General features: G+C 39.7%; 1 protein-coding gene across 2 annotated transcripts in view; it reads right to left on the bottom strand.

The window, feature by feature from the left end:
- deptor (DEP domain containing MTOR-interacting protein) overlaps window positions 1-22,301 on the bottom strand; it is a 47,708-nt gene that overhangs the window by 20,043 nt on the left and 5,364 nt on the right. For both annotated transcript variants that reach the window (XM_017471011.3, XM_017471001.3), the window contains exons 3-5: window positions 20,189-20,367; window positions 19,615-19,738; window positions 9,173-9,351 (exon numbers count right to left, since the gene is read on the bottom strand). In XM_017471011.3, the coding sequence (XP_017326500.2) occupies window positions 9,173-9,351; window positions 19,615-19,738; window positions 20,189-20,367 (482 nt within the window). The remainder of the gene's footprint in view (window positions 1-9,172; window positions 9,352-19,614; window positions 19,739-20,188; window positions 20,368-22,301) is intronic.

The following is a 22,301-nucleotide window of genomic DNA, read 5'->3' as shown; positions in this document are numbered from 1 at the left end:
ATACAGCATATTTCAGAAACTTGACCTTGCAGTGACTTTGAGTCTGGTCAGATCAATTCCGAAATCGAATCAGATAATCGGCTAATTATAGTACTAATTGTTTATAAATCCTAAAAACATTCACCTACTGGTTCCTGAGATATTGTGCTGACAATAATCTTGGACAGACACATGGACAGATGCACGGACAACTTGAAAACATGAAGGCTGTGTGAGGGAAATACTCATTTTACTTTGTAATACTTTTGTTCTTGTTCTTCATCTGAGGATAACACCTACGAAGGCCATGTCATGTCACTGAGATCAGTACAGAATGTTTATCTGCTATACAGAGACACAAACATGTTCTTCTGTTCAAGGTTCGTCTGCACATCTTCCGAGACCCTAAAACAAAGTCTGTTTGAACTGCCTCAAACTGCTTCTCATGACACACAGAAGTGTGTCATGCTCTGCGTTTCATATTTATAGTAGCACCAGCGCTTCAGAGCGCTCTCATTATTCTATCCTGTATTAAACATCTTTCTGTAATAAACCTTTTTACCTTCAGAGGACGAGTCTGCGAGCGTTGTCTAATTTCCACAACAATTTGACGTCTCCTAGCTGGGCTGCGTGAGTCTGTTCAGCTTTTCTGAACAACAAGCAAATCGGAGGACGCTTGTGGAAAAGTTTCACCCTACAGTCCGAATTTAGAATTAGAATTAGAATTTTATGAAGTCATAGTGTATTGCTGTCTGTGTGGAAGGGAGTCAATGATTTAGAATTAGAATTAGAATTTTATGAAGTCATTGTGTATTGCTGTCTGTATGGAAGGGAGTCAATGATATAAGAAATGCGTGTATTACATTGAGAGAAGTATTACATGGAGCGATTTCTCATAAGAAGTTCCAGGAACTTCACCTCTGCGACGGCAGAGATATTGGTGTTTCTTAGATCACAGCTTCAAAACTAAGATACATACAGATGGGCATATATAGAGAGAGAGATAATAACTGTAAAAATATTTGCTAGACACAAATCATTAGATGTCGACCTGCACATCCACTCATACATACAAACCTATTCCTAATCGTGCACCCTTCTCCTGGTATAGGTGGTATCTGTTAGTAAGCCCGGTCATAGAAATAAACTCACAAATCACTGGGACTGTTTCCGACAACACTGGGGGTCTGGTGGTAGACCCTTAAGTTGGAAAGATAAACCAAAGCGCAATATTGAAGTTTATTGGGTGGAAGACTTAATGATCAATCATGCCAATCATATCGTTGCAGCAGAAAGAGTGCATGACCCACACACTTTTACCCAAATTTGGTATTTAGTTCTTTAGTAGACTATTGCTGCAGATTGGACGACAATTAGTACTTAAAAGCCCGTATACCAAGATATTGGCCGTCTCTTAAACCGTTCTGTATCGCCTTTTGTCGGAAGAATCATTGCCAACAGTGCTACCCACACAACGTCACACGTCCCCTCGTCACGCAGACACATAATGGTTATTCTATCACTGAACATATGCGGTCTGCGATACGCAACCCTCCACAGACTAGTGAGACGGGGCTTGATTGGTTGAACTCCATTTTCGGGGGCTGGAGGTCATGGATACTGACCATTTGTGTTCCTATAGTCACCGTCATTCTACTTGTCTTGGCTCCATGTGTAATTTCCTGCGTGCGGGAGTGTTTCCTCTGCTCATTAACAGCAATGACTGACGACCAAACACTGATGCTAATTAAAACGCCACAAAAAGTGACTATGACTCTTACGAAGACCAATCCGAGCTGTATCTTAAACCTGACTGGGAACTAGATTCTGCCAGCGACACTGACGATGATGTCCCATTGACATACATTTCACGTCGATTGTAAATATGCATTTGACAATGACGATTCTCATTTCACTCTAAAATAAGCTTGCTTGACGACAGGATACTTTATATCCGCAAAAACAGCCTTCGCACCCTCATTATGTCTGTTTCGTGATAAATTCAGTTGAACTGTGAAAGGATTCTGAAGTTATGATGTATTCACAGCATAGTAATTTCTCTGTTCATTTTAGTTATCATATTTTGTAATGATAAAAAGGGGGAAATGTGAGGGAAATTACTCATTTTTACTTTGTAAAAGTTTTGTTCGTGTTCTTTTTCTGCTCATCTGAGGATGACGCCTAAGAGTGTCATGTCACTGAGATCAGTACAGAATGTTTATCTGCTATACAGAGACAACATGTTCTTCTGTTCAAGGTTCATCTGCACATCTTCCGAGACCCTAAAACAAAGCCTGTTTGAACTGCCTCAACCTGCTTCTTATCGGTACACAGAAGTGTGTCATGCTCTGCGTTGCATATTTATAGTAGTGTTCAGCACAAGCGCTTCAGAGCGCTCTCATTATTCTATCCTGTTTTATTCTATCCTGTATTAACCATCTGTCTGTAATAAACCTTTTTACCTTCAGCGGACGAGTCTGCGAGTGTTTTCTAATTTCCACGACAGCTGTTAAAAATAAATGCCCTCTTTAAAATGTTTGACAATTTATATAGTTTCTTTAAATGCTCACCATCGACCAATTCATGGATACTCTAGTCTATAGTATACTAAATAATAAAGCTGTTAATCTGATACTCTAGTTACAGATCAATTAAATGAAATTTAATTCTCAAAATGCTACACATGTAGGCAGAAAAGTAGCAGAACATGTAGTTAACCATTGCCCTAGTATACAGTGATTTTGGTTTTCATGTATAAAACATTATTGTTTATTTAATATGGCAATATTAATCATAATTCAATTAGACCACTATTATAACGGCCAAACACTGCTGCAATACATTTATTAAACGCGTATTAAATTATGAATAGGAACCGGGAAAACATGCCCTTCTAAAAATTCTTGGGAGTCCTGAATAAATGTTCCGCTCATTAGTTAGCTGGAATAGAGTTTAATTAGAACCTCTTAGAAACGTTCATTAATGCAGTTTGCTAAAAAGAAAAGAAAGTCTTTCCATGACATTTCACCAGATGTGTCGGAATCTAAGTAGTAAATAAATGAGTTGTAGGTAATTACAAGCTTCATTAAGTGAAATGTAAAGAACAAAACTAAGAACAGTGATACAAGAACAAAAAAATGTATGTCTCTTACTAGCATAAAGCAAGATGTTATGCCCAAACATGTATGAGGCAGAGGTGGCAATGTGTTATACCACGATGTTACTGACTAAACCTCTAAAGCGGTTACTGAAAATGCATGAATGAATGAATTGCTCACAGCAGCCAGGAAAGAGGATGGCAGCGTTCAAGGTTGTGAACTCTTTGAAGCATCTGACTGACAAGTCCACTGGAAAAGCTGACACCCAAAGCATACACAATTTCCTACACTTATGGAACTATACACAACCTTATGTACAGTAAAAATATGTATGGTAAACATGCGACAAGTATGGCTCAGAGAACATCAATGTGTCATGGAAAATAAGTTTGATCTCAGAACACAGGTTCTGTTTGCACTTATCCAAAACAGCTTTGCAGTCAGAACTGCCCTCAATTAGGCCCATTCATTGCTGCTCACAGGAGGTTTTAAACTTTGTCTAAAAGGAATCTTGAAACTATGAAGACCATGCAAACTCTTATTAAAACTATTCTGGTCCTCCATTATCTAAGCAAGGAAGATGTTTCCCAGTCTCTTTGCTAGATCTTCTCAGAGTATTTTTTTTTATATATACAAATAAAGTGGCTGAATTTCTTTCACATCTTATATCAGCAGACCCAAGTAGGAATTCAAAGTATGCTGCTATGAGTCATCACTCAATAAAACTTTTCTTTTTTCTCCATTATAAAGGATAAAAAAGCCAATCAGGACATGAATCTGGAACGAATGACATTTGCACAGGTGTTTTGAACTCTCTTTGAACTGATACCCTGAAAGCCCCTCCTCCTTACCTTTCTGATGAAGCAAATGGAGAATGTTTCAATTCTCCATCCCCCCCGATACTGTTTGTATATCCCCCCTGCCTCCACCCTGCCATTAAAACCCCATCCCCCTCACTTCCCCCCTGGGAGTGCATATTGTTCCCCTTCAGGGTTGGTACTGTAGAACTATATTAGGCTTTCCTGGCTTTGGAAGTCATGTGATGATAGCTCCTTTAGTAGACACTTGGAAAATGACTGACATTTCTACAGGTGTAGCCTGGATTTAATTTTATTATATATCTCAATAGGGATTCTCTGGTGTTGCTTATTTCCCTCCTCTCATAGAGCCAGTAGCACCTACTATATAATATCTTCTAATGATATTTTTTCCCCACAAATGACTTACTACGTTCCAGAATTAAACATAAAATCTCAAGGTTATCCAATCTCTGGTATCCAAGTCATGAGGGAATTATACAGTTTCACATAATGTCATTTAAGGCTTTATTGATGTCCATGGTGTGCATTACAGTATAACATATCTTTTACAAGAGTAATTGTTTTTTTTTTGGTTTTGTAATTATTTGATTCCTATTTGTAGTAGATGTATCTCAATATAATTTTAATTCAAGTTAAAAAAAAAAAAAAAGACTATGCCATGCATGTAGAGTTCAATCTTGCAGTAGGCTTACGGTGGTGGCTTCTGTGTTTACATCAACATTGAATGGCGCAAGAACTCGGTGCTAGTCTCTGGTTACTGGTCATCACTGGTGGAGTTTGTGACTGTTAGATGCAGACCATTTTATTTACTACGGGAATTCACCACCATTCTTATAATGGGAGTATACATTCCCCCCAGTGCTAATGTGCTCTGTGAACTGTATGGGGCTATTAGCGAAGTGCAGAACACATACCCTGATGGACTGTTTATTACTGCCGGAGATTTTAATTAGGCAAATCTCATATCAGTGCTCCCTAAATTCCAGCAACACGTGGACTTTGCAACAAGGGGGCAAGCACGCTGAATCTTGTTTACACAAACATCTCTGGCATGTACTGGGCGGAGCCCCACCCCCACCTCGGCTACTCAGACCACATCTCTGTTATGCTAATTCCAGCATACAGACCGCTCGTCAGATGCTCCAAACCAGTTTTGAAGCAGTTGAAAACCTGGCCAGCAAGAGCCATCTCTGCTCCTCAGGACTGTTTTGAACACACTCACTGACACATGTTCAGGGAGGCAGCAACCGACAGCAAATCCACCAACTTGGAGGAATACACAGCTTCAGTGACCAGCTACATCAGCAAGTGCATTGATGACATCACTGTGTCCAAGACCATCACCACACGGTCCAACCAGAAGCCGTGAATGACTGCGGAGGTGCGTCCACTGGGCAGGTGACAAGGCGGCCCAAAGAATAGCAAGAGCCAAACTGTCCCGGGCCATCAGAGAGGCAAAGAGCGCACATGCCCAGAGTCACTTCATGGATAGTGGTGACATGGCATTCAGGCCATCAGCAACTACAGTACAACATCACCCCCATGTGACAGTGTTGCCTCCCTTCCAGATGCGCTGAACAACTTCCATGCTCGGTTTGAGGCGCAGAATGAGGTGGCAGTGAAGAAGAACCCTCCTACCAACGACCAGGTGCTGTGTCTAACTATAGCTGATGTGAGGAAAACTCTATGCGGCGTCAACCCACGGAAAGTTGCTGGACCAGACAACATTCATGGTAGAGTGCTCAGAGGATGTGCAGACCAGCTGGCAGATATTCTCACTGATATCTTCAACATCTCCTTGAGCAACTCTGTCATTCCAACATGCTTCAAGGCCACCATCATTGTCCCCGTGCTGAAGAAGTCTTCAGTGTCCCGCCTCAATGACTACCATTCCATTGCACTCTAACCCATCATCATGAAGTGCTTCCAGAGGCTCATCATGAGGCACATCAAGACCCTGCTGCCCTCTTTACTGGATCCCCTGCAATTCACGTATCATCCCAACCGCTCAACAGATACCACTAAACCTAACCCTAACCCTAGATGCCATCACCACCACCCTACATCTGGCCCTCACCCACTTGGACAAAAAGTACACCTATGTTCGAATGTTGTTCATTGACTACAGTTCAGCATTCAACACAATCATTCCTCAGCACCTGATTGGAAAACTGAACCTACTGGGCCTGAACACCTCCATCTGCAACTGGACAAACACAATTCTTGTGTTGTCTGCATGTGCACTTTATGTAGAATGTGTAGGTCTTTTTTTAGTTCTGTGTCATAACATGTGGTTAGTGTGTCGTTTTATGTAGCAGCATGGTCCTGGAGGAACGTTATTCATTTCACTGTGTACTGCACTTGACCTGACACTTGACATTCAAGACAAGTCCATCTTTCAAATTTGTTATCTCTACAAAATACACATAAGTTGGGTCCTGGATTGAAAGCATGCATCTAAGTGGATGATTCATCATTTTAGGATCAGCACATACATCAGCAAATCAGCAAATATATTATTTACCCTGTTACATGAGCTGAAATATTATACCAGTGTTGATTGGATTTGATAAACTGTACTGATAGAAGAAAACAAACCATAAGAAAATATATGAGATATATCAGAAACAGGATGCCCCAGTAACAGAAACAGGATGCCCCAGTATTGATGCCCCAATATTTATTAGATTGCATTCTAACATAAAACAGTGCCTTTCTACTGTAGCAATAGAGCCTATTATCCAAACCTGATAATGATCTTGTACAAGGTACGGAGTGAAAGAGTACAGCTCCAATAGTCAAATATAAATTATTAAAGAATTTTGCATCGATTAGTCTGAGAACCATGGACATTTCACCAAACACATTGTCATTTGTAAGGCATTCATAACCTTTCTGTATCAGACTAGACCGAGACCTGTCTGTCCTTTAATCATTACTGGAGCAGGGAGGGGTTAATGAACAGCTGAAGACAGATAAAATGCTTTGTAAACAGGTAAACTGAGACTAAAAGTTACACACAAGATATAGTATTTGCCCCTATTTGCCCCTGTCCTTTTAATGGAACTCCATTATGTTACTGAATCATATTAGGTTGTTAATTGATCACTTTACTGCTAATGGAGTTTAGTCAAATAATGCAGGTTTTGTGGCCTGCAACACAGCAACATTTACACACACTGAACAGTAATAAGAAATAAGAATGGTAGCATTCTTCACTTCACATGAGCTTGCTTGACACACAGTGTTTTGCCAGGAAGAGCTCCATTGGCATGTCTATCTGTTAGAGATCATCACTGAGTCTCTTATACTGCAGAGTTCTGGAAATAATTATTTTAGGAACATCCAAAACATGCATAGATTGTTTTTAGTGTAATTAAAAATTGTTAGCGGAATATGGTGAAATATAAAAGTTTCTGTACACTTAGGACAAAATGGAGGTGTCACAAGTAACAGAAACAGTCAACTGGTGTATAAGGGCTGAAATACTGCATGTTAAGATGGTTCAAAAGATTGAATTTCCCTTGCTGATGGAGATATAAATATTCTATAATGACTCACAGGACCACTATTTATAACTGCATCCAACCTCTTTCATATATTCTCTATCAGATCCTGTCAACTTCATTACTTCCCCCTTCATTTTTTTGTAACATCTGTTACAACTCTGCAATATTCTTTGTGCAATCATTACCCATTTTTCCTGACATATCTGTTCTACTTCTGACAGATATTATACACTGCTTCTTCAAATCAGCCACCCAGTGATCCAATCATGGCCCAGAAGCCATAGCAAAAGCGGAAAGATACACCCATTTTTTAAGATAAATTGCAAATGGGAGTTGTACTCCAGCTATGAGACTATGAGGGAAAAGTGCACAATGTCTGCTTTAGTTAAAAGCCCTCTTTTTATTTATGGTTCTGGGTGAACCACATAAGAATTCCAGTCTTTTTTATGCTTTTGAATGCCTCTGATTGTCTTCAAAGTCACTAGTGAGGAGAACAGGGTAAATGAATGAAGCTAGTGGGGTTTTTTTTGTAGAAGAAACACTATGATACTATGACTATGCCTTTTAAATGCAATTTTAAGGTCATGAGACATACTCAGAGACAGCTTCCCTAAAACTGTCAGTATGAACAATGGAAAACATATTTTGTCAGTATAGTTCTTTTTCCTTTTTTTAGTCTTATATCTGATGAAAATTAACCATAGACCATAGATTTTGGTCAGTCAGGGTGACAATAATGATGACATAGCCTCAGACTAAATTAAGTCAAGAGAATATCACACCCAATACTTTATGACTTTACTCGACTTTTAGTTGAAAGTCGAAAACATGCAGTCATCATCAGAAAAAAAAATCTATTTCTGTTTCCGATTCATACACAGTACAGTCTAGCAGCTCGTTTCAGGTGGCGGTGGCTATAGATGTACCTTTGTTCTACAGCAGGTGTGTTTCTCATGTGTGAGACAAACACAGAAGAGCTAATATCATTAACCAACAATATACACTCATTCAGTATACAGTCTAGCAGCTTGTTTTGAGTGGTTTTTGATGTACCTTTATTCACCTGTTTTCAAGATAATATCATTACCGAGGTTTTTTCAGGTTTCAGCTAAATTTCCAGTCCAATTACATCCCAAAATACGGGCATTGGGAAAGGAGATATTTTTCTTCAAGTATTTCACATGTATGTCGTATGTACGGACATTATCCACTCTATAATCCACCTTTCCCTTTTCCACTTTATGCATTATATCTTACAAGAGAAATGGTTCTGTACATCACAGACACACAGGCTGCACTTAGACTTTGCCTTTATTTGTGCAATTGCATCAGATTTTATTCTGATTATTTTTTATTTGTTATAAAACAAGATTTTGGCAGTTACAGAGTATTAAAGCCAGACTATCTTAGCCACAGAGTATTTAGAAACTGGTGATGCTGCCATTAACTGTCTGACCACTGCTGCTCCACTGAGCATGGTGCAGAGAAAATCCTGCCCCAAATGGACCTTTATTAGTGCTTGTTGCAATTCCCATTTTTAACCACTAGGTGCACTGCTAACTCTATAGATGCTAAATGGGGCAGTGATTGTGTTGCCCCATGATTTTGCAACATCTAGAAAGGCGAGCAAATTAATGAAGAATCGGATTATATCACCAATGTATGGAGTTGTGAATGAGGACTTTATGAAGATTAACATTTGTTGCATCTATAGATGAGCCACAACTGATTCAATTGCCACCATCACCAGTTGAGTTACACTCACCATGCTGAATGATTCCATGCTCCAGCAGTCTCCGCCCAAGTTGCTCTGCCTCCGCTCTGGTGGCCATTTCCCCCTCCTGCAAGAGCCAGTCAATAAACTCAGAGGCCACCAGTGTCCGCTCATGGGGAACGCTCTCCTCCTCACGTGTCTTAAGCAGGTTGCTCTCTGCATTCATCAATCTGGAGACAAAATAAAATGAGTTGCTTGGTTATAAAGCACCTATAAGCGCTGACATTTCTACACCTTTTTGTTCTACTCAGTGCAGGGACGGACTTTTCCCACACTTTTACAAACATATGATGCAGTAAAAGTAATAATGATGGCAATAATGTAATGGAAGTTATTAAGTGAGATTAACAGGCAGATTCTGCAGAAAAGCCTATAATTTGTCAGTATTAGGTATGTCCCCCCTACGAGACTCAGCGCGTTTAAGCTACGGGCAGCACGAAAACATGTGTTTTTGTTTTGATTTCTGTCCTGTCTCCACCCATGTCATTTTACTGGTGTTTTCCTTCGTGTCCTAATCATTCTTATGACCTCATTCATATTTATACTCCTATGTTTCTTTGTCTCTGTTAGATAAAAGTATCTCAGGTTATGTCTTTCAGTCCTCTGTCAGCCTTCAGCCTTTAATTCTCTTAAGTCTTAGTTCTGTGCTATGAGCGAGTGTGGTTGACTGCAGAGCGTTCAGGCCTGGAGAGTCTGAATGAACACACACTGACACATGCTGTTCAGAGAGACATCCGGGTTTATTTGTGCAGAACAGGAGTATTTATACACATAGAAAACAGCAGTGCGTGGGCGGTTTCTACTTGTGCAGGGTGCTAGAAAGGTTCAGACAGTTACGCCAAGCACACAGGCATAGTACAAAAATAAGTTTCTCAAGGTATGAAAAATACATGTCTCAGCTATAATAAAGGATGGCAGTTGATCAGCTTATCAGAAGACATAATTAAGTGAATACATTCATCATAGGTATTTGATAGCAGTTCATAATATTAAAGAATACATGATATAAGAGAATTTCCTTCAGTCTCATTAATAAGTATACCCTCAGTTGCCTTTTTGTCTCTGTGGTTACCAAGCCTTGTTCCTTTGTCCTTTGTTCCGGTTTTTGACTTGTTCACATGTTTTTGCCTTGCCTTGTTAAGTCTGTTTGCCACTTGCCTGACCATTGTCTGTATTTTGACTCTGAACTTGCCTCTTGTCTTTTGGATTTGTCTGCCTGTCTCTTTAATAAAGCTTTTTACTGTGATTGCATGTGTCTCAATCTGTCTGTACTCGGTATACATGACAGAATACTGCGTCTCCAACATGGGTGCAGCAGGAAAGTGATAGGGACATCACGCAAGATAATTATGCCAAAAAGGTTTGGGGAGGGCCAGCCTGTCTTACAAACCTATACAGGCATTCAACACTTACTATGAGACAGAGCCTGCAGAGAGCCATCCAGAGACAGACAAGGCAGCCTCTATCCCTCCAGAGTTCCAGCCAGAGGCCAACAGGGCTGCCTCTACAGCAGTGCTCCCTCCAGAGGCCAATAGGGTGGCCTCCATCCCTGCAGAGCTCCAGCCAGATGCTGACAGGACGGTCTCCATCCCTGCAGAGCTCCAGCCAGATGCTGACAGGATGGCCTCCATCCCTGCAGAGCTCCAGCCAGAGGCTGACAGGACAGTCTCCATCCCTGCAGAGCTCCAGCCAGATACTGTCAGAACGGTCACCATCCCTGCAGAGCTCCAGCCAGATGTTGACAGGGCAGTCTCCATCTCTGCAGAGCTTCAGCCAGATGCTGACAGGATGGTCTCCATCCCTGCAGAGCTCCAGCCAGATGCTGACAGGATGGTCTCCATCCCTGCGGTGCTCCAGCCAGAGGCAGACAGGGCAGCCTCTCCAGAAGAGCTCCCTCCAGAAGCTGACAGGACAGTCACCTTCCATGCAGGACTCCACCAGAGGTCAACATGGTGACCTCATCTCCAGAGCTCCATCCTGATACCAATGAGATGGTCTCCCCTGCCAGGCTCCAGCCAGAGGTCAATATGACAACCTCATCTCCAGAGATCTCGTGTGATACCAACGAGGTGGAATCCCCTGTCCAACTCCAGCCAGAGGTCAATGCGGCGACCGTATCTCCAGGGCTCCAGTCTGAGACCAAGGAGGTGGTCTCCCCTGCCGAGTTCCAGCCAGAGGTCAACACAGCGACCTCATCTCCAGAGCTCTAGCCTGAGACCAACAAGGTCGGCCCCCTGCCAAGCTCCAGCCAGAGGTCAATGTGGCAACCTCATCTCCAGAACCCCAGCCTGAGACCAACAAGACTGTCTCCCCTGCTGAGCTCCCACCAGAGTTCAACACAGTGACCTCATCTCCAGAGCTCCAGCCTGAGACCAATGAGATTGTCTCACCTGCCGAACTCCAACCAGAGGTCAACGCAGTTACCTCATCTCCAAAGCTCCAGCCTGAGACCAACGAGGTGATCTTCCCTGCTGAGCTCCAGCTTGAGGTCAATGTGGCAACCACATCTCCAGCGCCTCAGTTTGAGGCCAACGAGGTGACCTCCCAAGTCATGTTCCTCCCCGAGGCTAACAGAATGGCCTCGTATGCCATGTTCATGCCAGAGGCTGACGGAAAGGACTCCCAAGCCATATTTCTACAAAGTCTATGGCCTACAAAGTCCTGCTCCTGCTGGAGGCCAATTACATGGCCTCCCAAGTTCTCCTCCAGTTAGAGGTTGACCATACAGCCTACCAAGTTCTGCTCCAGCCCGAGGCCAACGAGGCAGCCTCTCAAGCCATGTTCCTGCAAGAGGCCTGCGAAGTGGCCTCCCAAACCACGTTCCTGCCAGTGGCTGATGGAAAAGACTCCCAAGCCATATTTCCACCAGAAGCTTTTGGAACGGCCTACCAAGTTCTTCTCCTGCCTGAGGCCGACGAGATGGCCTCACAAATCCTGCTCCAGTCTGAGATCAATGATGCAACCTTCCAAGCCATGTTCACGCCAGAGACTACGATCATGGCTTTCTTTGACATGCTCAAGTCAGAAGTTGACAAGCTGGTCTACCAAGCTCTGCTCACACCAGAGGCCGATAAGACAGCCTCCCATACCATGCTCCTGCCTGAGGCTGACGACAAGGCCTCTCACGACCAGCTCACACCTGAGGTTGATGACACAGCCTCCCAAACCTGGTCCCTGCCTAAGAACCCTGCTGAACATGTCCATGTGACAGCGTGCGTTTCCGGGTTTTTGTCTTTGCTTACATTTCCACATGTGTTTTTGTTTTGGTTTCTGTCCTGTCTCCACCTATGTCATGTTATTAGTTGTTTTCCCCCACGTGTCCTAATCATTCTCAGCTGTTTCTGTTTCCTCCTTGATTACTTTGTATATTTATACCCCTCTGTTACTTTGTCTCGTCGCAAAATATATGTTTAGTTGCCTTTTTGAACAAGCCTTGTTCCTTTGTTCTTTGTTCCGGTTTTCACTCACAGCCTGTTTTTTTCCAATTCATGTGTTTTTGCCTTGCTTTGTTAAGTCTGTTGGCCACTCGCTTGACCATTGTCTGTTTTTTGACTCTGAACTCGTGTCTCATTTTTTTGGATTTGTCTGCCTGTCTCTTTAATGTATGTATGGAAGTATGCATATGCTCTATGCATACTGAGGTAAAGTTTTGTGTTCTGCAAGGTTCTGTTTTAGGCCCACTGCTTTGTTCTTTATATATGCTACATCTGGATAAAAAAAAAAACCCAAAACATTTAATTAGCTTCCACTGTTATGCTTATGACACCCACCTGTATGTTTCAGCAAAGGAAATATGTAAAGGACATTAGATACTGGATGCTTATTAACTTCCTCTTACTTCTTAACTCTGACATGACAGAAGTACTTATACTAGAACCACACACAGGTAGAGGTAAGCTTTCTGATCACATAGTAATGCTGGATGACCTTTCTGTTTCATCATGTGCAACCATAAAAGACTTTGGTGTGATTATTGACTCTAGTCTTTCATTTGATGCTTATGTAGATAATATTACTAGGGTATTAATAGGATAGCCTTCTTTCATCTCAGAAATATTGCTAAGATAAGAAATATAATGTCACTACACGATTCAGAACAATTAATCAATGCTTTCGTCATCTCTAACGCCTTACTGTCTGGATGTTCCAGTAGGGGCATAAACAAACTCCAGTTAGTCCAGAATACAGCTGCAAGAGCCCTTACTAGAACCAGAAGATACAACCACATCACCCCGATCTGATCCACACTGCATTGGCTCCCAGTAAAATTTCACACTGATTATAAAATACTACTGTTGACCTATAAAGCACTTAATAGTCTCACGCCACAGTACCTGAGCGAACTTTTGGTCTTTTGTGATCTGCCACGCCTACTTGGATCACAAGGTGCAGGCTATTTGTTGGTACCTCGAATAGTGAAGGCTAAAGCAGGGGGAAGGGCTTTCTCTTACAAAGCCCCACAAGCCTTCCAATTAGTGGTTGGGACTCAGACATAGTCTCAGTGTTTAAGGCCAGGTTGAAAACATATTTGTTTAGTCAAGCCTTTTGTGAATAGTTTTTTTTTTTTCCCTTAGGTAAAGGAGCAGATCTAGAGGGCCTACAGGCATAGAGTGTTGTGGAGAACTGGGATGTTTGGATGCTGTCTGATTCATCCTGATGCCCTACTTCTGGTTAGAGTTCTAAAGATCATTGAGATTGCTGAGGATTGTAGAACTTAAAAACCATAAGATGGCATTGGACCTCAATTCATATGAACAGTTATGCTATGCTGGCTGAGACTACAACTGCTACAAACAGTTTTGTACTCAAGTCTCCATCAGTGAACAGTGGAAAAGTTCAACAAAACAGACTTCATGTATAAACTGTAATGAATTTTCCTGGTGACCATGTAGTATTAGCAGATTTATAGAAGGGATTTATTTATTTATAATTGCACTTTATTTATAATCTGTTGTCACCCAGATGAGGATGGGTTCACTTTTGAGTCCGGTTCCTCTCAAGGTTTCTTCCTCATATCGTCTCGGGGAGTTTTTCCTTGCCACCGTCGCCTCTGGCTTGCTCGTTAGGGAAAAATTCATATATTTAAAATCTAAATCCTGAATATATATTCTGTAAAGCTGTTTTGAGACAATGCCCATTGTTAAAAGCACTATATAAATAAAACTGAATTGAATTGGATTGAATATAATCAAGCTTTTTTGCTCGTTAGGGAAAAATTCATATATTTAAAATCTAAATCCTGAATATATATTCTGTAAAGCTGTTTTGAGACAATGCCCATTGTTAAAAGCACTATATAAATAAAACTGAATTGAACTGGATTGAATATAATCAAGCTTTTTACTGTATTTGCATGAATCTCAACCCGTCTGTACTCACCATACATGACAGTCAGACTGTAGGAAAACCTATGATACCATTCAAAAAAAGAGCTCCAATTCATAGCAGCTTGTAAGTAGTGCTGTTTCTATCTACAATTAACTGCCTGACTGCTTAGTGCAGTGGTAAATGTAAAAACAGTGCATTAATTTCTTAGACTAGCTAGTCTCAGAGGTCACAACTGTAGTTCTCTGTTTGTAATTACAGCTAAAAAAAAAAAGAAAGAAAAAGAAAAAAAGAAGATATTTGTAGCTTATGAAATGAGGAAGTAGGTCATTTTCTGGGGAAAGCTTTTCAGGAAAACAAACAGCCTTTGCTGATACTCATGTGCCTGTCAGGAAGTTACTAACCCCTTAAACCCATGGTTTATTATTCTTTATTATTCAGTAATTCAGTAACTACTATGAATTATCCAGTAACTATTACTGCTTGAAATATACAGTGCGTAGCAGTAAAAGTCTGGACCTACTGACGGTTAAAACAAGTACATGCATTAAGAGATGATGTTTTTCTGAATTGCCTTAGAGGAGAATCAGATCTGTTTACAATAAAATGTCAGAGAGACAATATTCCAAATTAGTGCCGATCAAAAAGTAAAAGTAATACACTGGAAGTGAACAAAAAAGCAGCTGCACTCTGACACCTACCACACATCAACGAGTCAGGTTTATGTCTACACGCTGTACAGACTTCAGTTGTAAAATAAGCATACTTTTAATGTACCTGGAACTGTTTCAACAATCTTAAGTGCTATAAATCTCAAACTTGATCTTGATTTATTACCTTTAAGCATTTATTACATTTGCTGTATTGTCATAAATTAATGTGTCCTCATTTTATTTCTGAAAAGGGAAAAGATGTAAGATAGCATGATGCTTTGAAATGTAATTAGACTTATTTTTAGATTTAATTAGATTTAGATTTTGTGCCATTATTGTTCAGCTGCAACTATATGGATGTAGAATATTCACATAAAATGTAAATTCATCACATTATAATTCAAGAACATCTTTTTCTGTACAGTGATTGATACATTTAACCACTTAACTATAAACTGTCCTCACTCTCATAACTACATATCCTATTAGTTTTAATATAGTTGCTAAAAGTTAATAGTGGTCTGATTTTATAAAAAAAACAACAACAACAACAAAAAAAATTATGAAACTAGAATTATCTGTATAAAGGGTCATCCAAAAGCACAAACGGCATGAAAATCTAGCTCCATATTAGTCAACTTGCAGGGCTATGAATATGGACTCACTTAACACAGTGTTATACTCTGATATTAGACTTGCAGCTGAGAAATCATGACTTAATGACTGTCCGTAGGCAACGGAGATATGCTACCCGGCCCATGCCAGCATTTTACAGGCCATTTAGCAGGGCAACAGAGGTGCTCAGCTTTGAGAATTTAGAGCATAGTAATAACTTTGAGCACATTAAGTACCATGAGGAGTTGCTGTGGCACAGTTGTTCTATCAACAATTTATTGGATGGGATTATAAGGACAGCTTTAAGCACTGGAAATAAACCACTGTAGCTCTGCCTTCTTTTAATTAATACCCACCATATATATCAGCATTTCAACAAATGTTATTCTTCATAAAGTCCTCATTCACAACTCCATACGTTTAAAATTATTTTCAAATACTAATTACCTCTTTTGAATGACCAATGGGTTAAATTTATTTTTTGCTATTTGATATATATATAACGGTACGTTCACATATACAGCGACTCGTAGTGACACGACTTCCAGCAACATGAGTGACAGCAACCATTGGCAACTAGATGTGAGCGTATTCATTGATGTGATGAAGTTAAGAAAAGTTTAACTTCATACAAATTTGGAGCGATTGGATGCAGCGAATTTCAATGTGAGTGAAGACAGTAGAGCACACGTGATCCGTGATCTGCCATGCTGCCTGTGAGTCTGAATTGTTTCGTGGACCCAGACAGTCTGAGGCTTATGCTTTCCCCACAGATAGATGGCTGCAATGGCAAAGAACACACACTGCTTCTCCTTCATTTCGTAGAATAAGACGAATATATACAATGAGTGAATTTACATACGAACACTCTCCCTCCAGAATGTTTCATTTTAGTAGCAAAGAAACTGGTTTGTTGTCAAAAGAGGAAAGCTAATTGCTCCACCCACTGCTAAATCTTACTATGGCAACCAGTTGTAGGAATGCCTACTGGGGACTTCATAGTGCAACGACTGGCGACTTGCAGCAAATAAATCGCTGTATGTGTGAACGTACCTTAAGAGCGATCACTGGCCTTTCTAAATATTGTCCAATCTTGGGGCAGGATGCTCACTGTCTAAATTAGCTCCATACAATTATTTTGACTAGTGGTCAAAAATGAGAACCTCAACAAGTGCTAACAGAAGCCCATTGGAGGGAGGAGTAGTGGACAGTACAGTTAATAGCGTTGCCAGGATGCAAAATTGGGCTAGTTTAATCATACTTTATAGCCACAAAGATCTTATTTTCTAATTAAATCTAATACATTTCCTCAAACAACAAAGTGTAAGTGCATTTCTATTGTAAGAAATATTACAAAGACTGGGAGAGGGAAACGGGAATTGTGGAGTGGATAATGTTTGTACATCAGAAATGTGTGCACTACAATGTCCTTGTTTCACACGCTAAGAAAAATAAGAACAATGTGTCTCCATTTTATAATCCCCCAATTTTTTGGGATAGCGTTAGGACTTTAGCGTAAATTTTAAGATGTAGCTAGCCTGAACATTTTGTGAAAACCTGCTAACCCTTAAAACTCACCTGCTGTAATAAACACATTTGAAAACAAATATGTACAAAACCACTTGTTATGGGTTTACTCACTAGTCTATAACATAGGTCAAGCATGATTAACATCTCGACTTAATTTTGTTTGAGGCTTTGGAGTTATTAATGTCATCCTGCTCCAAACGTATATATCGTTCTGGCCCACTGCTGTCTGACACTCTATATGGGTCATACAAGGTAATTTATTTTATTTTCTGTGCAAAGGTTGGGTCATGGTCTGTCACTAAATTAAGCTACTAGTTTGTTCTACAGATACAAATACACAAGTGATAACAACAGGAAATCATGAATCCAAATGGGGAAAGGTCACAATGTATATGAACTTTACAAAGACATCACATGCTTTGTAAAGAGTAGGATGGTAAACATGACAAGCAACCGCTTAAGATGACTAATCTTGTTTACTATGGATCAGGTCACAAAACAACTATAGATGGATGTAATTCCAAAACCAAGGTCATCCCCAACTTGACCTAAATGTCACATGCTTACCATTAGTAGGCAAAGGAAGGCCTGATCTCGAGATGCAGTACAGGAGCAAGTATTGTGCAGTTTCTGTGGTCTTTTAAGATTACTGCTTGTTACGCTATGTGAGATGCTCCTAGTAAAATCTTGTCTAAATTCTATAACATACTTTATGAGAAAGTGTGTTCTCCATGTCAGATTATATAATAGAAATTCTTTAAAGATAGACCTGTGATTTAAATAAACAAAAGAAATGCTCAAAAAGGGGGTTTACATCACTGTAAAATGGGTCGGACATGTTATATTAATCAGTATATTAAAATTCCTCAAACATAAACATTCGTAGCTGTTCTGTGAGATTTGCGTAATCATACGGCGTCCAACTATTGGTAGCTTTTAGACAAATATCATAGCAGCAGTCACTCTTTGAAATGTAAAAATTCTTGAAACTGCCAGAAATTTATCATCGGCTGTCTTTCGTCACAACGGCATGTCACATTATGCATTGTAAGACCAGGAAATTTAACTCATGACCCTTTTTTTTTTGCCTGCAACAGCAAAATCGAGACAAAAATCGTACAGCGTAAAGCTGTACATGCGAAGCACAAGCACAAATGTCACTGATGTGATTATGCAAAAGAAGTCTGAAATATATTTGAGCAGCAGATGTCTCCTGCTGGACTTCATTTGGATCCTGTTACACATGAACGGAGCTGAGAACAGAAGAACGGTTGGACGACGGCAGGAGAGTGAGGCAACGTGCTGCTCCTTCTGGCTCTGCTTCTGCTTCAGCATAATCCTGAGACAATCCTCTCTGTTCTGTAGTCTGTACAATTCAGTCAATGCAATGCAATGGTTGGCAATTTGTGAGTCCAAAACACAAGTGTCTACCAGCCAAATAACTTTAAGAGTTTGCATCAAAATAGCTTCATGATGCAATAGCTTCATGATGCATCCCTCTTTGCATAATGAGGCTATTTTTATCTAGTTGGTGTTATGCTTGTGGTCATGTTGAAATTCTTAAAGATGCAAATGTATCACAGGTCAACGTTTCAAGGGATTGTGAGACAGAACTGTATCACAGTTCTGTGTAATGATATGAGCAGCTTGTCCTAACATCTCCAATTCCAACTGAGTTCTTCATAAAAACTGAGCTTCAGTATCAGTATCAATATCATCAACAGTCATTACTGCTCTTTAATACAAATGTCTCCCTTCACTGCCTAGAACAAATCCCGAATAGATCATGCAGGTCTGGGCATTTCTTAAATGATTTCTTAAATTACTATCACAAAAAATGAACATTTACAATAATAAAAATGGTAAATATTAAATATCTTTTGCTACATTGTAGTTTGAAAGTGTATATTATTGGAGTTAAATTAACTTGCTTGTTGCAGAAATTGATCAAAAGCAGAACCAAAGAGAAAAAAAAAATCTAGCGATCAAAATATCAAGCAGGATGTCGCAATAGATAAGTGCCTGTGGTTTTGTGGAGAAAAAAGCATTAACAGGCAAAAACTTGCAGCTAAAGAAGCCACTGATTAATGAATCAAGTTGGCACAGACACCATCTCTCAATCTGCTGGAAGCCTGTGTTTCTATGGATACTGTTAATTTACCGGAGAGGACCAAAATGCACAAAAACAATATGTACCGATACGCCTAGCAAATGGAAAACAAAAACAAAGTGCAAGGCAGAGTAGATTGAAAACCTGATCTGACCACGGTCGTTGCAATTAGTTAAAGGAAAAAAAAAAAAAGGATTTACTTCTCATATATCCTCTGGCCTCTCATGAAAACCTTAGCCTCGCTGTCCAGAGGAAATGTTCCGTCATCTTTCCTGAAGCGGTAAAACAGCTTCATGTCTTTGAACTCCGTGTGCTCATCACAAACTGCAACAGACAAAAATAAACACTGGGTTAACATCTGGATGATGAATAGGGAATTAACATCCACCACTGAGAATGCACACGTTCCTTAGCCTTGTTCCATGGCCGCTGGTGATCCACACGTAGAGTACAATTTAGAACCATTTTGTGTTATTTGATTGATCCATTTTAAACCATTTTGTTAAGTGACGCAATAAAATATTACTATTACATGAAAGAATCTTTGAGGTGGAAAAATTATTGTTTGATTGATTGCAGTAAACAACAAAAATGTTTTTTTTATTTTATGCCTCATGAACCTCATATAATAGAAGAATCTTCTGTCGCATCACGCTAAAGAACCATTTTTGGCACCTTTATTTTTTTTAGCATGTACGTATGTGTATGTGTAACTGTGTCTTTAATACTAATAAGAAATCCAATCCAGTTTTGGGGAGCTCAATAGGAACCCACCATGATGGATGATGTTCTGGTCCAGCAACTTCTGCATGATCTTGATGGCCATGTCTCTGTCTGAAGCCTCCTTGTGTTCGATCAACCAATCAATAAGCTCCTTAGCCACAAAGCAGTTGGGATAGGTACGGAGATGATGCCTCCGGTCTTTGATGACTTTGCCCTCATGGAGCCGCAATCTGGAAAATGCCGCAAACAGATTTATTAAATGGGATGATGGCTAGATTTGAATGTTAACATCATGAATAATGTAGGAGTAATTGTTGGTTAAATGTTCAGTGGTAAGCCTAATTTATATTAAGGGGATGAAGGGCCACTAGAGCAAATGGTGTTTACACTTCTCAGTTATACCGAAATGTAATAAACTATACAGTAGTATGATTCTCCAGTAAAGGAGACAAAATAAAAGGTCATGAAGTATTTTCCAACCCTGGCTCTGTACACCTTCTTTGCATAATTCACTGTTTACCCTACTCCGATATACCTAATTCCACTAATCAGCATATTTACTCACCCTTTCTTGACTGAGGTCCTGATTTCCTAAAGGGCTGCGTGTGTTAAAACACTGCTGATTCACGTCTACGATGGACTACGTCTTTTAAATAATAAAAGTAACATAACTGTTTTGTGTGTTTGCCTTACTGACTATACAGTGAGAGAGTATTTCTACCTAGAAGTGTCAAATACAAGGCATTAACGTGGATAAAGACTCATTTAGCACCCGTTGTATGATTCAGCAAATCAGAAAGTCATTTTGGAAATGGTAAATCTGTGAAATATACCATTTAAAATTTTAATAATGAGAAAGTTTCTCGTAACTATGACCTGCTTTCTCAAAATGAAGAGAAAGCATTTTAAAATTATTACTTAATATGACAACAATAATTGGCACCCTGTCCAGGGTGTACCCAGCCTTGTGCCCGATGCTCCCTGGTATAGGTTCCAGGTTCCCCGTGACCCTGAAAAGGATAAGCGGTATAGAAGATGGATGGATGGATGACAACAGTAACGTTGGTTTCATAATGGTTATTTGTATATTCACAACTCAGATGCCGACTGGATTTAAAAAGAGTCTTCACATTTACTTCATCAATAAAATGCATACTCATGTCTACAAATTCATACTGTATTTTCTTTTTCTTGAATTTCATTGATTATAAGTTGCTGCCAATTGGATGTCCTCTATACCAAAAAGTCTACAGTTTGCCCTGCTGAATTTAAAAAGTGCCACAACGTAAACACAGATCTCCGTAAAGTTTACTCTAAACAGAGCAGGAGCAAAATTAGAACACTTTATGGAGACTTTATGTTGTCTATTGATAGCATAGGAGTTGGCTGTAACTAAAATAAACAGAGCTAGTGTATGTTCAGAATACATAGAAATGTTCAAGGCCACTGCCTTTTTCAAAAGTAAACAGATAATATCATGATCACTCCTCATCACTAGCTCAGTTTCTGTGTTTGTTATATTTCTTTGAAGACCTTTAGTACTAGCGAGACTGTTCTACCACCTTTACCCCAGTCTGATATGATTCATTCCACTCAGAAAAGAAAATGGAAAGTCTGCTTAGATTACATTTTCCCCTCCTTGAACAAGTTCTTGTTCAGTTTTCTTAATACATTCCCATGCAAATATTTGACACTGATAGTAATGCTTAGATTATTCATTTGGATAAAATCAACCTGCATGAGTGAATGTGTCCCTTGCATTACCATACAATACATGAAGTTCGTAAATGTTTCATATAAACCTGCCATTATTTAACTATCATTTTTTTTTGTTGAACCTACATGTTTGGTGTAAGGTCTGTCCTTAATTTAAATAAGACAAGAATAAAATAGTAATTATGGTTAATAAAAGTTTAATAATATGAAAATGAGACATATTCAGCTTTTAGTTAATTTGGCAAAGAAATAAAAGAAAGAAAAAAAATCAGTTCTCTCTGGGCTGTTTTGACATCCCTGAGCGGTCATGTGGAACCATACATACGCAGTATCTTTTCCACAAAAACAGTAGGAGAAACTATTTATCTTTGTTCAAATAAACAAAAAAACATTCTTATTAGAAGTGAGGTTGTCATCCATGGGGGAAAAAAGCAAAGAACTTTAAACG

Source organism: Ictalurus punctatus, chromosome 1 (assembly GCF_001660625.3).
Source record: "Ictalurus punctatus breed USDA103 chromosome 1, Coco_2.0, whole genome shotgun sequence".
Lineage (NCBI taxonomy): Eukaryota > Metazoa > Chordata > Actinopteri > Siluriformes > Ictaluridae > Ictalurus > Ictalurus punctatus.
Note: the sequence above shows the minus strand (reverse complement) of the source record. Positions and strands in the feature narration are given on the sequence as shown.